General features: G+C 39.1%; 1 protein-coding gene across 1 annotated transcript; it reads left to right on the top strand.

The window, feature by feature from the left end:
• The first annotated feature begins 13,271 nt into the window (after nt 1–13,271).
• LOC145047002 (uncharacterized) lies at nt 13,272–13,790 on the top strand. Its single transcript, XM_078995255.1, has one exon. The coding sequence runs from the start codon at nt 13,272–13,274 to the stop codon at nt 13,788–13,790; it is 519 nt and encodes a 172-aa protein (XP_078851381.1).
• The last annotated feature ends 1,669 nt before the right edge of the window (nt 13,791–15,459 follow it).

Below are 15,459 nucleotides of genomic sequence, written 5' to 3' on the forward strand. Positions count from 1 at the left end.
AACTTTCTTTGTAGGGACTAGATTAAGAATATGGGCGGCAGTGTAACGCCCGCAGATCCGGGCTAGTCAATTTAGAGGAAATAGGGGTCGAAAATGACTTTTCGACAAAAGATTATTTAGAATAAATAATCTTAACCAAGTTGTGGAATATGTCTCAAGGTTTCCGTACATATAAAGAACGCCGAAATCCGAGCTATAATGAAGAAGTTATGGCCCGCCGAAGTTTTATGGCAAAACCGGCACGGCACCGGAAGACGTAAATAGTGAATTTACGATAGAAGACTTTTTAGCCTTAGCAATCTAAACAAAAGTTGTAGAATATGTTAAAATAAGAGCGTTGATAAAAAGAACGCCCAAATCTGACTTCGTATGAGGAAGTTATGATTTTTCTAAGATTCGGCTTAGCAGTGTACAACCCGAAACTCGAATTTTAGTTCGAGCGGTTTTTGGCTTACGTGAAATAAATGAGAGTTGAAGATCTCATTAATAGGAACTCAACAGTAAAAAGACAGACGAAAACTGAGTCCGTATGAAGGAGTTACGAATTCTTCGCGGTCATTTAACAATCTAAACGCCTCGTACTATTAAATTTAAGATCGGTCGCGAATTAGCCGAAGAAGTCAAAATGAAAGTTGTAGATATTATTTTTACCTATGCGTGGATATAAAGAACGTCAAAAACGGAGGTCGTATGTGAAAGTTACGGATTTTAGAAGTCGGAAGTGTGTTGTGCGAAAATGGGTGATGTGGCACAATCTTGGCCATTGCTTTCTCCCCAAGTCTTGCCACTAGATGGTGACATGTGGCACCAAGTTCAGCCATTTTCACCCTATAAATACCACCTCTCCCACCCTCATTTTCTTCACACCTTTCCCATTCTTTCTTCTCTTTACTCTCTCTCTAGAACCTCTCTCTAGCCCCGAAATCCCCCGAAAAGCCTAGGGAACCTCCCTAGCACGAGGCGGAAGCCCTGGAGTGCTCGACGGCTCCGAGAAGAAGAGCTTTTCGGCTTGGAAACGCTGCTCCAAGCAAAGTCTGATTTTCTATAAAACCCGCTGTAAGTGAGCTACGCCTACGCTATTTTTAATATAGTTTTTATTTAATTATATTAACGTTATTAAGAACATATAATAAATACTTGGGCTATTATTATGGGTTATATAAGTATTTTTTTTAACGCATATATAATAGTAATAATAGCTAGACTATTAATTAGTCTTGGCGAATAATAGACTAAAATCTATTGGTGATAATACTAGGTTTCGTCAAAGGAAATTATTTTAAAGTAAACGAAGCGTTGTCCGAGTACCGAGTCACCACCTTCTCAGGTGAGTGCATGGTCCCTTTCATCTTACACATAGATATGAAGTATTTATTATATAATTTACGTGTTGTGAGTGCATGGTCTCTTTCATCTTACACATAGTTATGAAGTATTTTAATATAAATTACGTGTTATGTGTGCATATTGTCTGAATACTTGTTGTCTATGCTGGTGAAAGATTTTTATACATGTTTTAAATGATGTAAACTGTATAAAGTATTTTATATCTACAAAATATGTTGGGTAAAACATGGGTAGATGAATGATGATGGATAAAAGCTGAAATAGAGGAACATTACTAGTACAGACCTAGTGCCCTATAGGTATACATTGGCAGCAGTGGACCTAGTACCCTATAGATGAGCATCGGCAGCTGCGCCACAACCCGTAGATGATTTAGATCTATGGTAAACATCCTAGCAGCTGCGCTCTAAGGATAGTATCGGCAGCTGCGCCTAATAGGGAGCCTTATGACCATGACAATAGTGTTTAAAGGTCAATACCGGCAGAAGCGCCTCATAGAAAATGTCCTAATTCTGGCAGCTGAGCCTAAGTGACAATATTAGCAACTGCGCTTGACCAATGTGTCATTGGCAACAATGGACTTCATGTTGTTTCCTTAGGATGATCCTTAGGAATGAATGAATGAGAAATAGCTGATTCCTAGGGTAGATCCTTAAGAATAAAGAAGATAATAGGGATGGGTAATTAGGTTGATTGTTTGATTGTTTAAACATAATAATTATATTATTGTGGGTTGAAAACCCTATGTAGTCACCAGGTTTCCCTACCTGACCCACTCAGTTTATTTATATCACATGCAAGGTTGTAAAAATCGCTCGGCGGTAGCTCGGCGGTCGACTGGGGTCAAGCGATTAATCGGTTTGGCGGGGATTAATCGGAGGATTAATTGGGGACCATAAATTACTAATAAAACTATATTAAAACTTAATATATCCTAAGAAAAAATAGTATTTGAAAATTTAAAATTTTTAAATTTTGAATTTTTGAAATATTTGGTAATAATATTTGAAAATTTGAATATTTAAAAATTTAAAGTTTTAAAGTTTTGAAAATTTTGGTATAATATTTGAAAATTTGAAAATTTGAATTTTTTAAAATCTTCCCGCCAAGGACCACCGAGGACCGCCAAGGACCGCCGAGGACCGCCTAGCCCGAGTTTGACCGATATTGACCAATTTCCGCCTAGCACCCCTAATCGTAATTAGTTGCAAACCGCCTAGCGCCTAGGCGCCGCCTAGGCGGCCGCCTAGACCGATTTTTACAACACTGATCACAGGTGTTGATATGAAGTGACATTACACTGAGAGATTTAAAGAGATGTAGATCACTAGTGTAAATAATTGTAAGTTCTGTTTATGCTTATGTTTCTGTATTAACGATGACGTCCCAAACGTTTTAAAATGAAATAAATATGTTTCTTCGAAAATGTTTTAATAACGTATTTACCATGTTTTTCTGGGAACAAATTCCGCAACATTTTTATATAATAAAGTACTCTGATTTTTATAAAGCATAAACAAAATCGGTCTTTCTAGCCGTGAAAATGGGGATGTCACAGGCAGTCTCTAAGGCATACCCCCAGAATGAGATTGGTAGCGATGCTCGACTCATCATGGAACGAACCATGTCTAACAAGGTTCGATTATGCCTCTCAGCCACACCATTCAACTGCGGTGTCCTGGGAGGTGTCAATTGTGAGTCAATCCCACATTCCCTTAGATAGTCGAGGAACTCTGAACTAAGATACTCACCACCTCGATCGGATCGAAGCATCTTAATGTTCCTGCCCAATTGATTCTCGACTTCCTGTTTAAATTCCTTAAACCTCTCGAAAGTCTCTGACTTATGTTTGATTAAGTAGACATATCCATATCTACTGTAATCATCAGTAAAAGTCAAATAATAACGATTAGCATCCCTTGTGGCATGTTTGAATGGCCCACACACATCCGTGTGTATAAGGTCCAACAAACCTTCACCCCTTTCACACGAGCCTATGAAGGGTAACTTTGTCATTTTTCCAAGTAAGCATGATTCGCAACTATCATCTGACTTTAGGTCAAACAACTCCAAGACTCCATCCTTTTGGAGTTGGCCTATGCGTTTCTTGCTTATATGTCCAAGGCGACAATGCCATAATGATGCTTTATCCAAGTTATTATTAGTAGTAGAATCAATACACAAAACATTATTTCCTAAGTTATCTACAACAGACACAGCTTCATACACACCATCACAAGGTAATGCTTTAAAATAAAGAACATTATTAAAGAAAGCATCAATAGAACCAACTTCATTATTAAACGAAAAGGTAAACCCTTGTTTGTACAAAGCATGAAAGGAAATAATATTTCTTGCCATTCCTGGCGAGTAACAACATTTATTCAAATCTAAACTAAACCCACTACTTAGCGATAAAGTATAAACTCCAATCTTGGTGACAGGTGAAGCTTTCCTATTCCCCATGATCAAGTTTATTCTTCCTTGCTCCACATCCTCACTTCTTCTTAGTCCCTGCAAGTCACAACAAATATGAATACCACAACCGGTATCAAGGACCCAAGATTTAGAATGGGGTGAGTTATTAGAAATGATAGTGTAAACACCTGCATGGTTGGGTTTGACTTTCCCATCCTTCACATCCTGCTGGTATTTTGGGCAGTTCCGCTTCCAATGAGCCTTTTCATGGCAATAGAAGCATTCAGTCTCTTTTGGGTCAGAAGAAGGAGTAATGAAACCTTTCTTGGTTCCACTTGAAGAAGAGCCATCAAGGGTCCGAGCCTTGGTACCCTTCGAAGATCTCTTTCTCTTCCTCCCTCGACTTTTCCTGATTTCCAGAACCGGAGTTGAGTTTGGAGTAGGAGTGATAGCAACCGACTTCCCCTTAAGACCTGTTTCTGCGGTCTTGAGAAGTCCCTGAAGTTTGCTGAGGGTGACCTCTTCCTTGTTCATGTGATATGTCATGCGGAATTGATCATAGCACGATGGTAAGTAGTGCAAAATGATATCTATTGCAAGCTCCTCAGGGAAGTTCACATTAAGCTTCAGCAAACGATCCACATACCTTTGCATTTTCTACATGTGGCTGGTGACGGATTCCCCGTCCTTCATCATGGCTGTTATCATGGAGCAGATGATCTCATACCTCTCTTGTCGTGCACTTTGATGGTATCTTTCCATCAAATCTTGGTGCATTTCATAAGGGTAGAAATCTTCATAAGACTTTTGGAGTTCAGCTGTCATTGTGGCCAACATGATGCAAGCCACCTTGGTTGCATCTCTTTCATGAGTATGAAAGTCAGCGATCTCCTGGGGAGTTGCAGTGGACTCATCAATTTCCTTAAGCTCCTTGTCAAGGACATATTCTTTGCCCTCGTAGCGGGTTATCATCCTGATGTTTCTGATCCACTCATTGAAGTTGGATCCATCAAAGGTAACTTTCCCACACAAGCTCATAAGAGTAAAGGAGCCATTAGGATTCGAGCCAGAAGCAGCATTGTTTGAAGACATCTGAAAGAAGAGAACAAGTTTAGTATAGATCTATGAGAGTCCTTAATAAGACACCCAAATGTCATATTAAGGCTAGGATCCAATCACAATATAACATAGCTTAGAAGAGGTATGCCGTAGTCTAAGCTATACCATATTTGAAAGGTAGGTGAATGACGATTCACCAATTTCCACCACGAAAACCGAAACATTTAAGTTTTGTTCGACTCCTAGAAATTCCTAGATTCTTTGAGATTCAATGAGCTTTTTCAAAGGCATGTTTCAATCTCGGGTGTGCCCTCCAAGTTTTGTGACTGGGATATGAGGATCACAAAACGAGGTGTGAAGTAACCATGCAAATCACTTGGTACCCTTAAAGTTTATCACTCAATCGATGTGCCGGTAAACCACACACGCTCCACCGATACTATAATAAACCTTAAGTCACCCTTTACCTACCTTGTTAAGTCCAAGTTAGTGTGCCGGTTAACCACACACGCTCCACCAACGACTTAGACAAAGTGTAAAGTGTAATTTCATGGGTTAACACCTTATTCACATTTTCCTAAAGTAACTAAGATTGGGAATTTAATAAAACATTTAGTTACTTTCTTATATTCATCATACTTTGAATGAGAATTTATAAGTGCTTGTCTTACCCGTTCGGCTAACGACCCTCCACCAGTCAAGCAAGCGGTGGGTGAGAGTAGACACCCATTAAGTCACCATTTTATAGGCAAAAACCTTATACCCACCTTATAGACCGGCTTCGTGAATGAGGCGTACTAGTGGTAAGACGACTTTGTTCTTATATATATATATATATATATATATATATATATATATATATATATATATATATATATATATATATATATATATATATATATATATATGTATATAATTATTAAATCATCATAATATAAGTATAAGGGTTGAATTTTAACTTTTAAAATTCTATGGGTTGGAACTAAAGTTTTAACTTAACTTTACCTGTTCCAAAACTTGAGGGCAAGTTTTGTAACTTTCAAAACTTTTCATTTCTTGTAACTTATGAGTTTAATAGAGTAATAAAATGAAGACTCTTCATTTTTCTAACTCTTGTGTTTTTTTTAAATGGTTTTAATTCAAGTGTGACTCTTGGTTTTCCATAACTTGAGGACAAGTTATGGACTCCATTAAAACACATTATGATCAAGAATTAATCTACCACATAGGTTACAAATAATTCCTATGATCATCTAAAACATCATAAGAACAAGAACATGAATATGAACTCATTCATAAATCAAAATTTACACTTAAAACTTTGTAATTTTTATAACTAGTTGTTGTAAATGAATTATCAAAGACATTACACCATCTAAAACAAGTTTTCAAGTACCAAAAAGTTTAGGTTAATGTTTCTAATTCATTTCCAGCAACTAAAGTCGAAATTCTGCAACTTGTCGACCCTACTCGCCGAGTGCATGAACTTACTCGCCGAGTTGGTTGAAGATACACGTGAACTCTACGAGTCCCCCTTGTGGACTCGACGAGTCCATTCGTAGACAGCAAGAATTTCGACTTTTTTTTCAACTTTTAAGCACAAATAAAAAGCAAACAAGCCTAGGCTCTGATACCACTGATGGGTTTTGAGCATTCTAACACTTCCTAAGTGTACATGCAACCCTAATAACCTTGGATCTATGTTCGTCTAATTATCATGCAAAGTTGAATTCCAAGGCTATATTCCTATCTAGCATACATGGGGAACAATTTTAACTTGAATGATAAATAGAATAACTTACCTTGTTTTTGCTTGTGTTCCTTGAAACATTGTTAGCCTAGCACCCCAAGTGTGATGCCTCAAATGCTTCACACAACACCAAATGCTCTTGGAAAAACTTATGTGAGAACACACACTTCTTGAAATCAGCCAAGCCTTCTTGTTTCCTTAGTGTAGCCGATTTTGGTGGAGAATATGATTCTTATATAGTGTTGACACATCTAGGGTTACACCATGTAAACCCTAATGTGTCATGACTCTTCATTTCCATGACCCATGGGTTTGTAACTCCCATGGAGCATCCATGGAGCATCCTATGGGTAGAACCCAACTTGATAATCCATGGAGCCTCTTAGCCCACTATACAAGATATGGATGATTTACATAATCAACCTATATATTTAATTAGTTCTCTTTTGACCACTTAATTAATTCTAAATTAATTATTGACCAAACTAATCAAATAATATTATTAATATATTAGAAATTATAATATATTAATAATCTCCAAGTGTTATTTCTCTCATTTAGTCTATCCAATTGCATGGTGCCATGCAACCCAAATGGACCATGCCGGGTCGGGTCAAGTACATACCAGAAATAGTTATGGACTTAGACACCTTATCTAACATACGTATGCACGATGAGCGTACTAAGGAGCGCCCTAGTATGCTAGGCATACATCTCGTACGCTTGACATACTTTCCAGATATGGAAGCCCTAATATTTTAGGGTGTAGCTCATTTTTAAACCCCATTATAACCTCCTTTCCCCTCGTTTTGATAACCTCCATCTTCTTAGAACGTTTTGCAACCCAATTTCACATTATGAAGCCATACCTAGCTTAAATATGTGTGTGTGTGTGTGTTTTGTATCTTGAAGAAGAAGGAAGGAAGTAGAGCTTATCTTGGAGGACTAAAGCACTTTGGATCTGGGATTTCTACCTCATTTGCAACCTTTCGAAGGTATAAAGCTTGCAACTTTAACCCTCCATCATTTAGATCTAGAAAGGGGTGTTTGATCCCAAAATGTTAGATCTTGAGTTTGGCATGTTCTTGACCCATTAATTTGTCCTTTCATACCTTATTAGAGCTCTTAAGTCATAAAAATGGAGTCCCAATGTTGGTTTTGTCCTCTTCCATGTTATGGAGAGTCTTAAGACATTAAGATGGTGGGTTTTTATGGATTAAGCACTTATTGAGCATGCAAGGTCATAAAATTGGAAACTTATTATTGGATTAGGTATCTAAGCCCATAACTATAATTGGTATATACTTGACCCGAGAGTAGCATGGTCGATTTGGGTTGCCTTCACCAGAACAATTTGATAGAATGGATATTTGAGAAAGAGGCTATTTATCATTTACTAATATATTATAAGTATAATATATTAATTGAGAAATAATAATATTTAATTAGTATTGATCAAGAATTAATTTGGAATTAATTTAGTGATAAAAAAAGACTAATTAAATTAATGGGGACTAATTATGTAAATTAGTGATATATATGGTTTGGGCTTTTGATCCATGATGGACTAAGTTTATGCAAGAGTCCATGAAGAGTTAGTCCACATGAGTTATGGATCATAAGCCTATGTGTATGGATTAAGGTTTACACATGACCCTTGGAATCCTACACTATATATGTGTTATCCCTTAGCCTAAAATCGGCCCCTAATCTTCTTGGAAGAGATATACCCGATTTTGGAGTGTCTAGCCTCTCTCTAAAAGTATTCCTTTGTTCATGGTATTTGTGAACCATTTGAGGCATCACACTTGAGGTGCTAAGCTCTTGAAAGGCCAAAACTACAAGCTATAATAAAGAGGTATTCTTCTAACTTGATTTATGATTTATATGTCAAAATTGTATGCTAGTTGTAGGCTTCATGCTTTGGAAATTTGATTGCATGTATAAATAGAGAAAACTTAGATCTAAAGCTATTAGGGTTGTATGTGCACCATAGTTGTATGTGCACCATAGGACAAAACCCAACACTTATGACTCCTAATGACATTTTGATTTTGGATCTGCATTTAGATGTATTAAGTCGTTTTATTAAGCACTTTATGGGAAGAAAATGGAGTCTTGGAATTACACCCCGCATACCTAGGAGTACGCCCAACGTATGCAGTCAACAACTCGATATCGGTCAACAGAGGAGTACGCCCCACGTACGCTTGCTTGGTTGACTTGCTGGGTTGACTCGGCTGACTTATGGATCTTTGACCAGTTTGACCTTGGACTTTGACTTTTGTTAACCCCATTGACCTTTAACCAAGTTTGAATTTAGGTCAAAATTGAGGGTTGGATTGGTGATTAAGATTTTATATGGTATTCGATGTTAGTGGATCCACGGTAGCAAGCAATGTTGCATGGATCAGATTGTAATGTTCTTAGGTGTCTTCATTTCAAGTGAGTTTTGCCTCATTGAACCATGGGTCGAAGGCACCAATGTCGGCCCACTAGTTTTGGTTATCTGTAAGTAGAGGGATACCATAGGGATGGTGTGTAGCCATGTAGGATAGACTGATGGCTCTTGATCGAGGCTCTCTTACATGTTCCTTGTTTAGTTGTGGTTGTAGAGTAGGATCATCTGTCCAGGTGGCTATCTCACCTCTGGTTATATACAAGTTAGGAAGTTCTTAGATTGTTGTTACTTAGTATGTCACGGTGCTGTAGTGATCTGTTAGATGTGTATTCTGGTGTCGAGTATGCTGTTACTCTGTAGTGATCTATTAGATTTGTATTTTGGTGTTGTGTATGTTGTTATGATGTAGTGATCTGCTAGATCTGTATTCTGGTATTGAGTGTGATGTTATGCCATAGTGACCTGTTTGATCGGTATCCTGGTATGTAGGGTGTTTCTGTGTTATAGTACACTGTTGGGTCGGTATGTTATCTATACTTACTGGTTATCATCTGGTAGAGTGCCCTATGGATAGTCTGTGGTTATGTAGGATAGCCTGAGAATTCTTGGTCTAAGCTCTCTTGCATGTTCCTTGTTTGGTTGTGGTTCTAGAGTAGGATCATATGTTCGTGTAGCTATCTCACCTCTGGCTACTTATGGTTACGCAGTTCATTGAGGTTAGCTCGTAGTGGGACTTTGTGCTGTAAGAGGATTAGTAAGTGGAAGTGAGTTGTATGATTGCTATTTTCCTGTTTTATGTGCCTGATCCTTGTTAGTTTGCATGTCGACATGTGGTGGTAGGTTAAGGTGGTTCTACTTTGTGTTGTAGGCCAACATACCCTGTGCAGGTCGGCTGTAAGCCGAAGGAACGGAGGCTTGGGAGGAGCAGTTGGGTTGAGGCGGTAGGCCAACAAACCCTGTTAGGCTTGGGAGGATCGACTGGGTTGAGCTGGTAGGCCAATAAACCCTGGTCTTTCGTTCTGGTAAGACCGAAGGCCGAAAACCGGCAATTATGCTTGCTTGTATGTTTATCATATAGGGAATTTTAGGGAAAAATCACTAAGTTTTATGGTTACCCAATTGTTTTTACGGTTTCAGGTATCATCGGTGATTACGGGAAGGCGAAGGCGGGACTGTACACCCTCACTAGCAACATGGAAGATACCGCGTTTTCTACGATACTTTGATTTTAATAAATGTAGTTTGAAATAAATGGTTTTCTTAATTAATGGATTGATAAATTAGGAAGTTTTACCTTAACAAATATGTAGGTTATATATCAAAAACTAAACAACAAGTTCCATCGATCATTTGAGAGTCTGAACTTAATTAATCATGAAAATGTTACCTGAAATTTAATATCGAGGAGAATGCAGGGAGGAAATTGATGACTGTAGAGGCATATGTTGTAGATGTGATCAACATCCCCAGCAAATACAAGCTTTGATCGATCACCGTCCGGTATGAGTAAATAAATTCGTATTTAGAAGTTGAAGTTCAAATTATTATGAACTAAAACCTAGCATCCATCAGTCAACCATCATCATATGGAAATGGAAATGACAAATCGATTTAGGGCACAAATAGAAAGACGAAAAGTGAACTATATAGTTATAAGCTTAATATCATGAATTTCGTGATAAATCAAGTCAATTTAGGTTGAATTATGTTCAAATTTCTATCATTTTAGATAGCCCAATCACAAAGGAGTGTTGCAAAATCTACGTATTAGAGATGTGTAATTAAAGGCCCATTATATGGCAATTTAAACCCTCTCTGTGAATTCTTCAATCATGAGTTCAAAAATCATGGTGAAATCAAATGACAACTTCACTGCCCACCATGTGTTCGATAAATTGCCAAAGTGAAATTTTCAAATATTACAACCATATTTTTAACTCTATTCAAGTTGGTTTATTTTACGTCTCGCACAAAACCATGACTTTTATTATACAAAGTTCCTTAAGGCTATTTGTCCCCCGTTTTGGAATCAATATTGACTTTGATCCCATCACGCTTGCTTTCAAGGATATGTAACTTTTCTTCCCGGTGATTTCTTCATTTGGTGCACGCTAACTTTTGTTTGTTGTGTTTCCATCTTTGGGCTTCGGCATTTTCTTCAGGGCTTGAGCTCGAGGATTAATTTGTTTACCTTTTTCTTTTCATGGTTGCTTCTTCTACTTCTTCGATTGGCACTTGGCCATGTCCTTTTCGGGGGACCATGGATTGTATACGAATGTAAAAGAAACTTTGAAGGAATTTGGTCAATGGATATGTGTTAATTGTATGGATATTCATGCATTGAGTCGTTATTTCCACCACCCTAATGGCCTCATACGATTTATTGGCGGGGTCGACGACATGAGTGGACACATTATTGGCATTTCAAAGCCAACTTCCATAGGGCATGAAACCGTATTACTCGAAGGGATGGCTTTGGATGTTGTGTTGCTTGATCGTGTTTTCAAAGCACCTATCACGACCGTCAAAAGTATCCCTCATAGTTGTTGTATGGCTTTCTCCCAAGCGCTGCAAAAAGATCTTAACAAGGTGGTTGCTCACCCTGAATCTGTTGAATCATGGGTTAGGCTGTTGTTGCTCCCCCGATGTACTTTGCAAGTGTTTAGGCCTACGAACAGACAAGAACGTAGGTCTGGGAATAGGAAATCGTCCCAAAATCATTGTATATTGAATTCTTTAGCTACATGGGGGAAAGAGGGTGACACTGTCACATTAATTGAAAATATGTTCAACAATGCAAGTCTTGGCTCATCGGGCCAAAGCGCTGATCAGTTACGGGATCGCAAAACAAAGGGCAACACCAACGTCCGACAATGTCTTCTTAAGGTTGCTGATGGGCATTTTACAGCAGCAGTGAAAGTGTTGTGCTCCTCGGGTGTTGCTTCACATGACATGGATACTATCAAAGCATTAGAGGCTAAACATCCATACAAGCTACCCCCATCCATGCCGAGCACCATTTATTCTGAGCCTGCCCTTATAGAAGATATTGATAATGTCCTTGGTTGTATTAAATCATTTCCTAAAGGAACTTCTTGTGGGAGAGACGGTTTGAGAGCTCAACATATTTGGATGCTCTATGTGGGGAAGGATCTGCTATAACCACAGATCTCCTACATGCCATCACCGTAGTGGTTAACCTGTGGTTAGGGGGAAGATGTCCATCATGTCTGGAGGATTCTTATACATCAAATTAGAGACAATTGTAAGCAAGGTTGTATCTGGCGGATTCTTATACGAGGTCAGGATGAGGTGCCCTTCTATTTCCTTATGGGTCGAATTCTTATATGGCCATGCAACAAGGTTGTATTTGGGAGATAAGCATATTTGGTCCACTACTGGGGTCCAGCAAGGTGACCCTTTGGGACCACTTCTTTTTGCTCTTGTACTGCACCCACTTATACATCAAATTAGAGACAATTGTAAGCTTCTTCTTCAAGCTTGGTACCTTGATGACGAGACAGTCATTGGAGATTCAGAGGAGGTGGCTAGAGCTTTGGACATCATTAGGGTGGCAGGCCCAGGATTGGGGCTTGAGCTGAATATCAAGAAAACCGAGCTATTTTGGCCTTCATGCGATGGTAGGAAGCTCCGTTCAGGTTTATTCCCTGCAGACATTGGCCGACCGTCAGTGGGGGTGAAGCTTCTTGGGGGATCTGTTAGTAGAGACTTGAGTTTTATTAGCGGGTTAGCCATGAAGAGGGCTGTTAAGGCTGTGGATTTTATGCGCCTTCTACCACAGTTACATGACCCCCAAATTGAGCTTCTTTTGCTTCGATCTTGCATGGGTATCGCCAAACTTTTCTTTGGTCTGAGAACGTGCCAACCCGCTTACATGGAAGAGGTTGCTCTGTGTTTTGATAAAAGGTTACGTGAGTCGATTGAAGATATTGTGGTTTGTAGGGGTCCGTTCTTTGGGGACCTTCAATGGCAACTGGCTTCGTTACCAATTAAATTTGGTGGTTTGGGGCTGTACTCAGCAGTAGAGGCTTCCTCATATGCTTTTGTTGCCTCACGGGCTCAATCGTGGGTGTTACAAGACCACATCCTACGAAATAGCGGCGTATGTGGTATGGATTCAGATTATGTTTGTGCTTTGGTCTGTCTTCATGATACGATTCCGAGCTTTGACTTTAGCGGTTTCACTAATAAGGACACACCCCTCCAAAAGCCCAACATTTATTGGCGAGTGCCCTTTTTAGTAAAATTATCCAAGACATGGAAGTTCACTTCGACATGACGATTAGGCAGATAGCTATTTTTGAGTGTCTAAGGGCCCCACATGCTCAGGATTTTCTTATGACTATTCCTATTGACGGTCTTGGCCAGCATATGTCGCTAGTGGAGTATCGTGCCATCCTCAAGTATCGCCTTATGATCCCTTTATTTCCGGCTGACGAGACTTGCCCTGTTTGTCGTAAGGAGTGTTTGGACTCGTTTAGGGAGCATGCAGTTCATTGTAAAGAGCTCCCGGGTTTCAAGTATCGACACGATCTGGTTAGGGATGTTCTGTTTGACATATTTAGATGCGTTGAGGTTTCTGCCAAGAAAGAGGCACCTGTGAACTTTCTGACTGACCTATTGGAAGGAAGATCAACACTTAGACCAGTAGATGTCTTCGTATTTGGATGTGCTGGAGGAAAACATGCATGCGTGGATCTAACAGGGGTCTCCCCTCTTGTGGGCTTGGGGAGTGGAGTTTTCACAGTGGGGCAAGCTGCTTTAAAGTTGCATCAAGAAAAGTGGCAAACATGAGAAAGCGTGCATGGGAAATCAACACACATTTATACCCTTTGCATTTGATACTTTCGGTTTCCTTGCTCCAGAAGCTATGGATCTACTCAATAGAGTCCAACAGGTCATGCATTGTAATGTTATGACTTCAAGATCTATAGATGTTGTGTTTAAAAGAATTAGTTTTGCCATCCAAAAAGGGGTTGCGGCACAGCTTGTTGCTCGTTTACCCGCTACGTCTATGTAATTTTCAAGTAAAATGTGAATGAAATTAATAAATGTTACAAGTTGGTATTAGAGCCTTGATTTGAGTGAATTGGAGAAACACTTGTGTGAATCCAGTCTAAAACTAGAATCCAAAAATTTTTGGAAAATGTTTTTGAAAGAAATAATTTGTAATAAAAAGGGTTGGGTGTAACGCTTGTGTTTCTGGGCTTGTCATTAATGTTGGTATAATATTCTAGGTTAACCTTTGTAACCCGTTTTGAAATAATATAAGTGTATTATTTGAGTATTATGTGTTATGTGCTAAATTGTATGTCTTAATTTAATTAAGAATAAAAGTAAGCGTCAAAATGAAATGTTAGATAAAGCCTATATTTATGGATAATTTTGTAGTAGTTGAAACGAGGTTTCCGAATATATAAAGAATGCCGAAATCTGAGTTATAACGAAGAAGTTATGACCTGTCGAAGTTTCGCGACAGAACCAGCACGACCCATCGCGACCCAGCGCAATGTGAATAGTGAATTTAAGGTAGATAGATACCTATCCTTAGTGATCTAAATGAGAATTGAAGATCTCAGCGATAGTAGTGCAACGATGGAAAGACGGACGGAATCGGAGTTCAGATGAAGGAGTTATGAATTTCGAACGGAGTTTTCTTGTCCCGGCCTACTAAAAATAATATATAAGTAATATACTTATAATATATTAAACATAAAGTTAAAATTAGCCAATGGAGTCTAAACGAGAGTTGTAGAGCATAATCTCACCTGCGCGGCGATATAAAGAACGTCGAAAACGGAGTTCGTATGCGAAAGTTATAAATTTCTGAAGTTCGAGACGCGAAACCCCAAAACTGTCAGAGACCACGACGTGGCAAGCAGTGCCACGATGTGGCAAGTGTCCTGACACCTCCGGGAGGCCCCCAGATGCAACTTGGGATGATGCATGCAGTGACGACCAAGCCCACGACGTGGAAAAAGGTTGCCACGACGTGGCAAGGGCCAAATTTGCCCTATAAATAGATTTGAAGGGCCAGCCATTTAGGGTTGCTATTTTTTCTCTTCTCTCTCCTGTTTTACCTCGATTTGTGTGCCAGAAGTACCCCGAAGCCCAGGTAATATCCCTGAGTCCCGAAGCAAGTCCCGAGATCCCGAAGATCCCGAGAAGTGCGGTTTCTGAGCCGAAGCTCTGCCCGCGAGAAGTTCGACTTTTGTAGAGATCTTCCAGATCTGCTGAGGATTACTACTTCTGCAAGCCGTAGTGCTATCCGATCATCTTCTGATCAAGTGAGTGTGTAGTTACTTTCTTCTAACGCATAATTATGAAGTGTTTTATACGAAATACATGTTATGTGTATAATTTTGTTGTTATGTGCGTGAATGTATATTCACTCTCTTCAATCTCATAGATCTGATTTGTTTTGTATGAAATACGTGTTATGTGGGTATGCCTCATCTGTTAT

Source organism: Lactuca saligna, chromosome 5 (genome assembly GCF_052625555.1).
Source record: "Lactuca saligna cultivar CGN05327 chromosome 5, ASM5262555v1, whole genome shotgun sequence".
In the NCBI taxonomy this organism is placed as follows: domain Eukaryota; kingdom Viridiplantae; phylum Streptophyta; class Magnoliopsida; order Asterales; family Asteraceae; genus Lactuca; species Lactuca saligna.

Coding starts and splice junctions, on each gene's coding strand:
- LOC145047002 (XM_078995255.1), top strand. CDS start 13,272: ATGACGATTAGGCAGATAGCTATTTTTGAGTGTCTAAGGGCCCCACAT.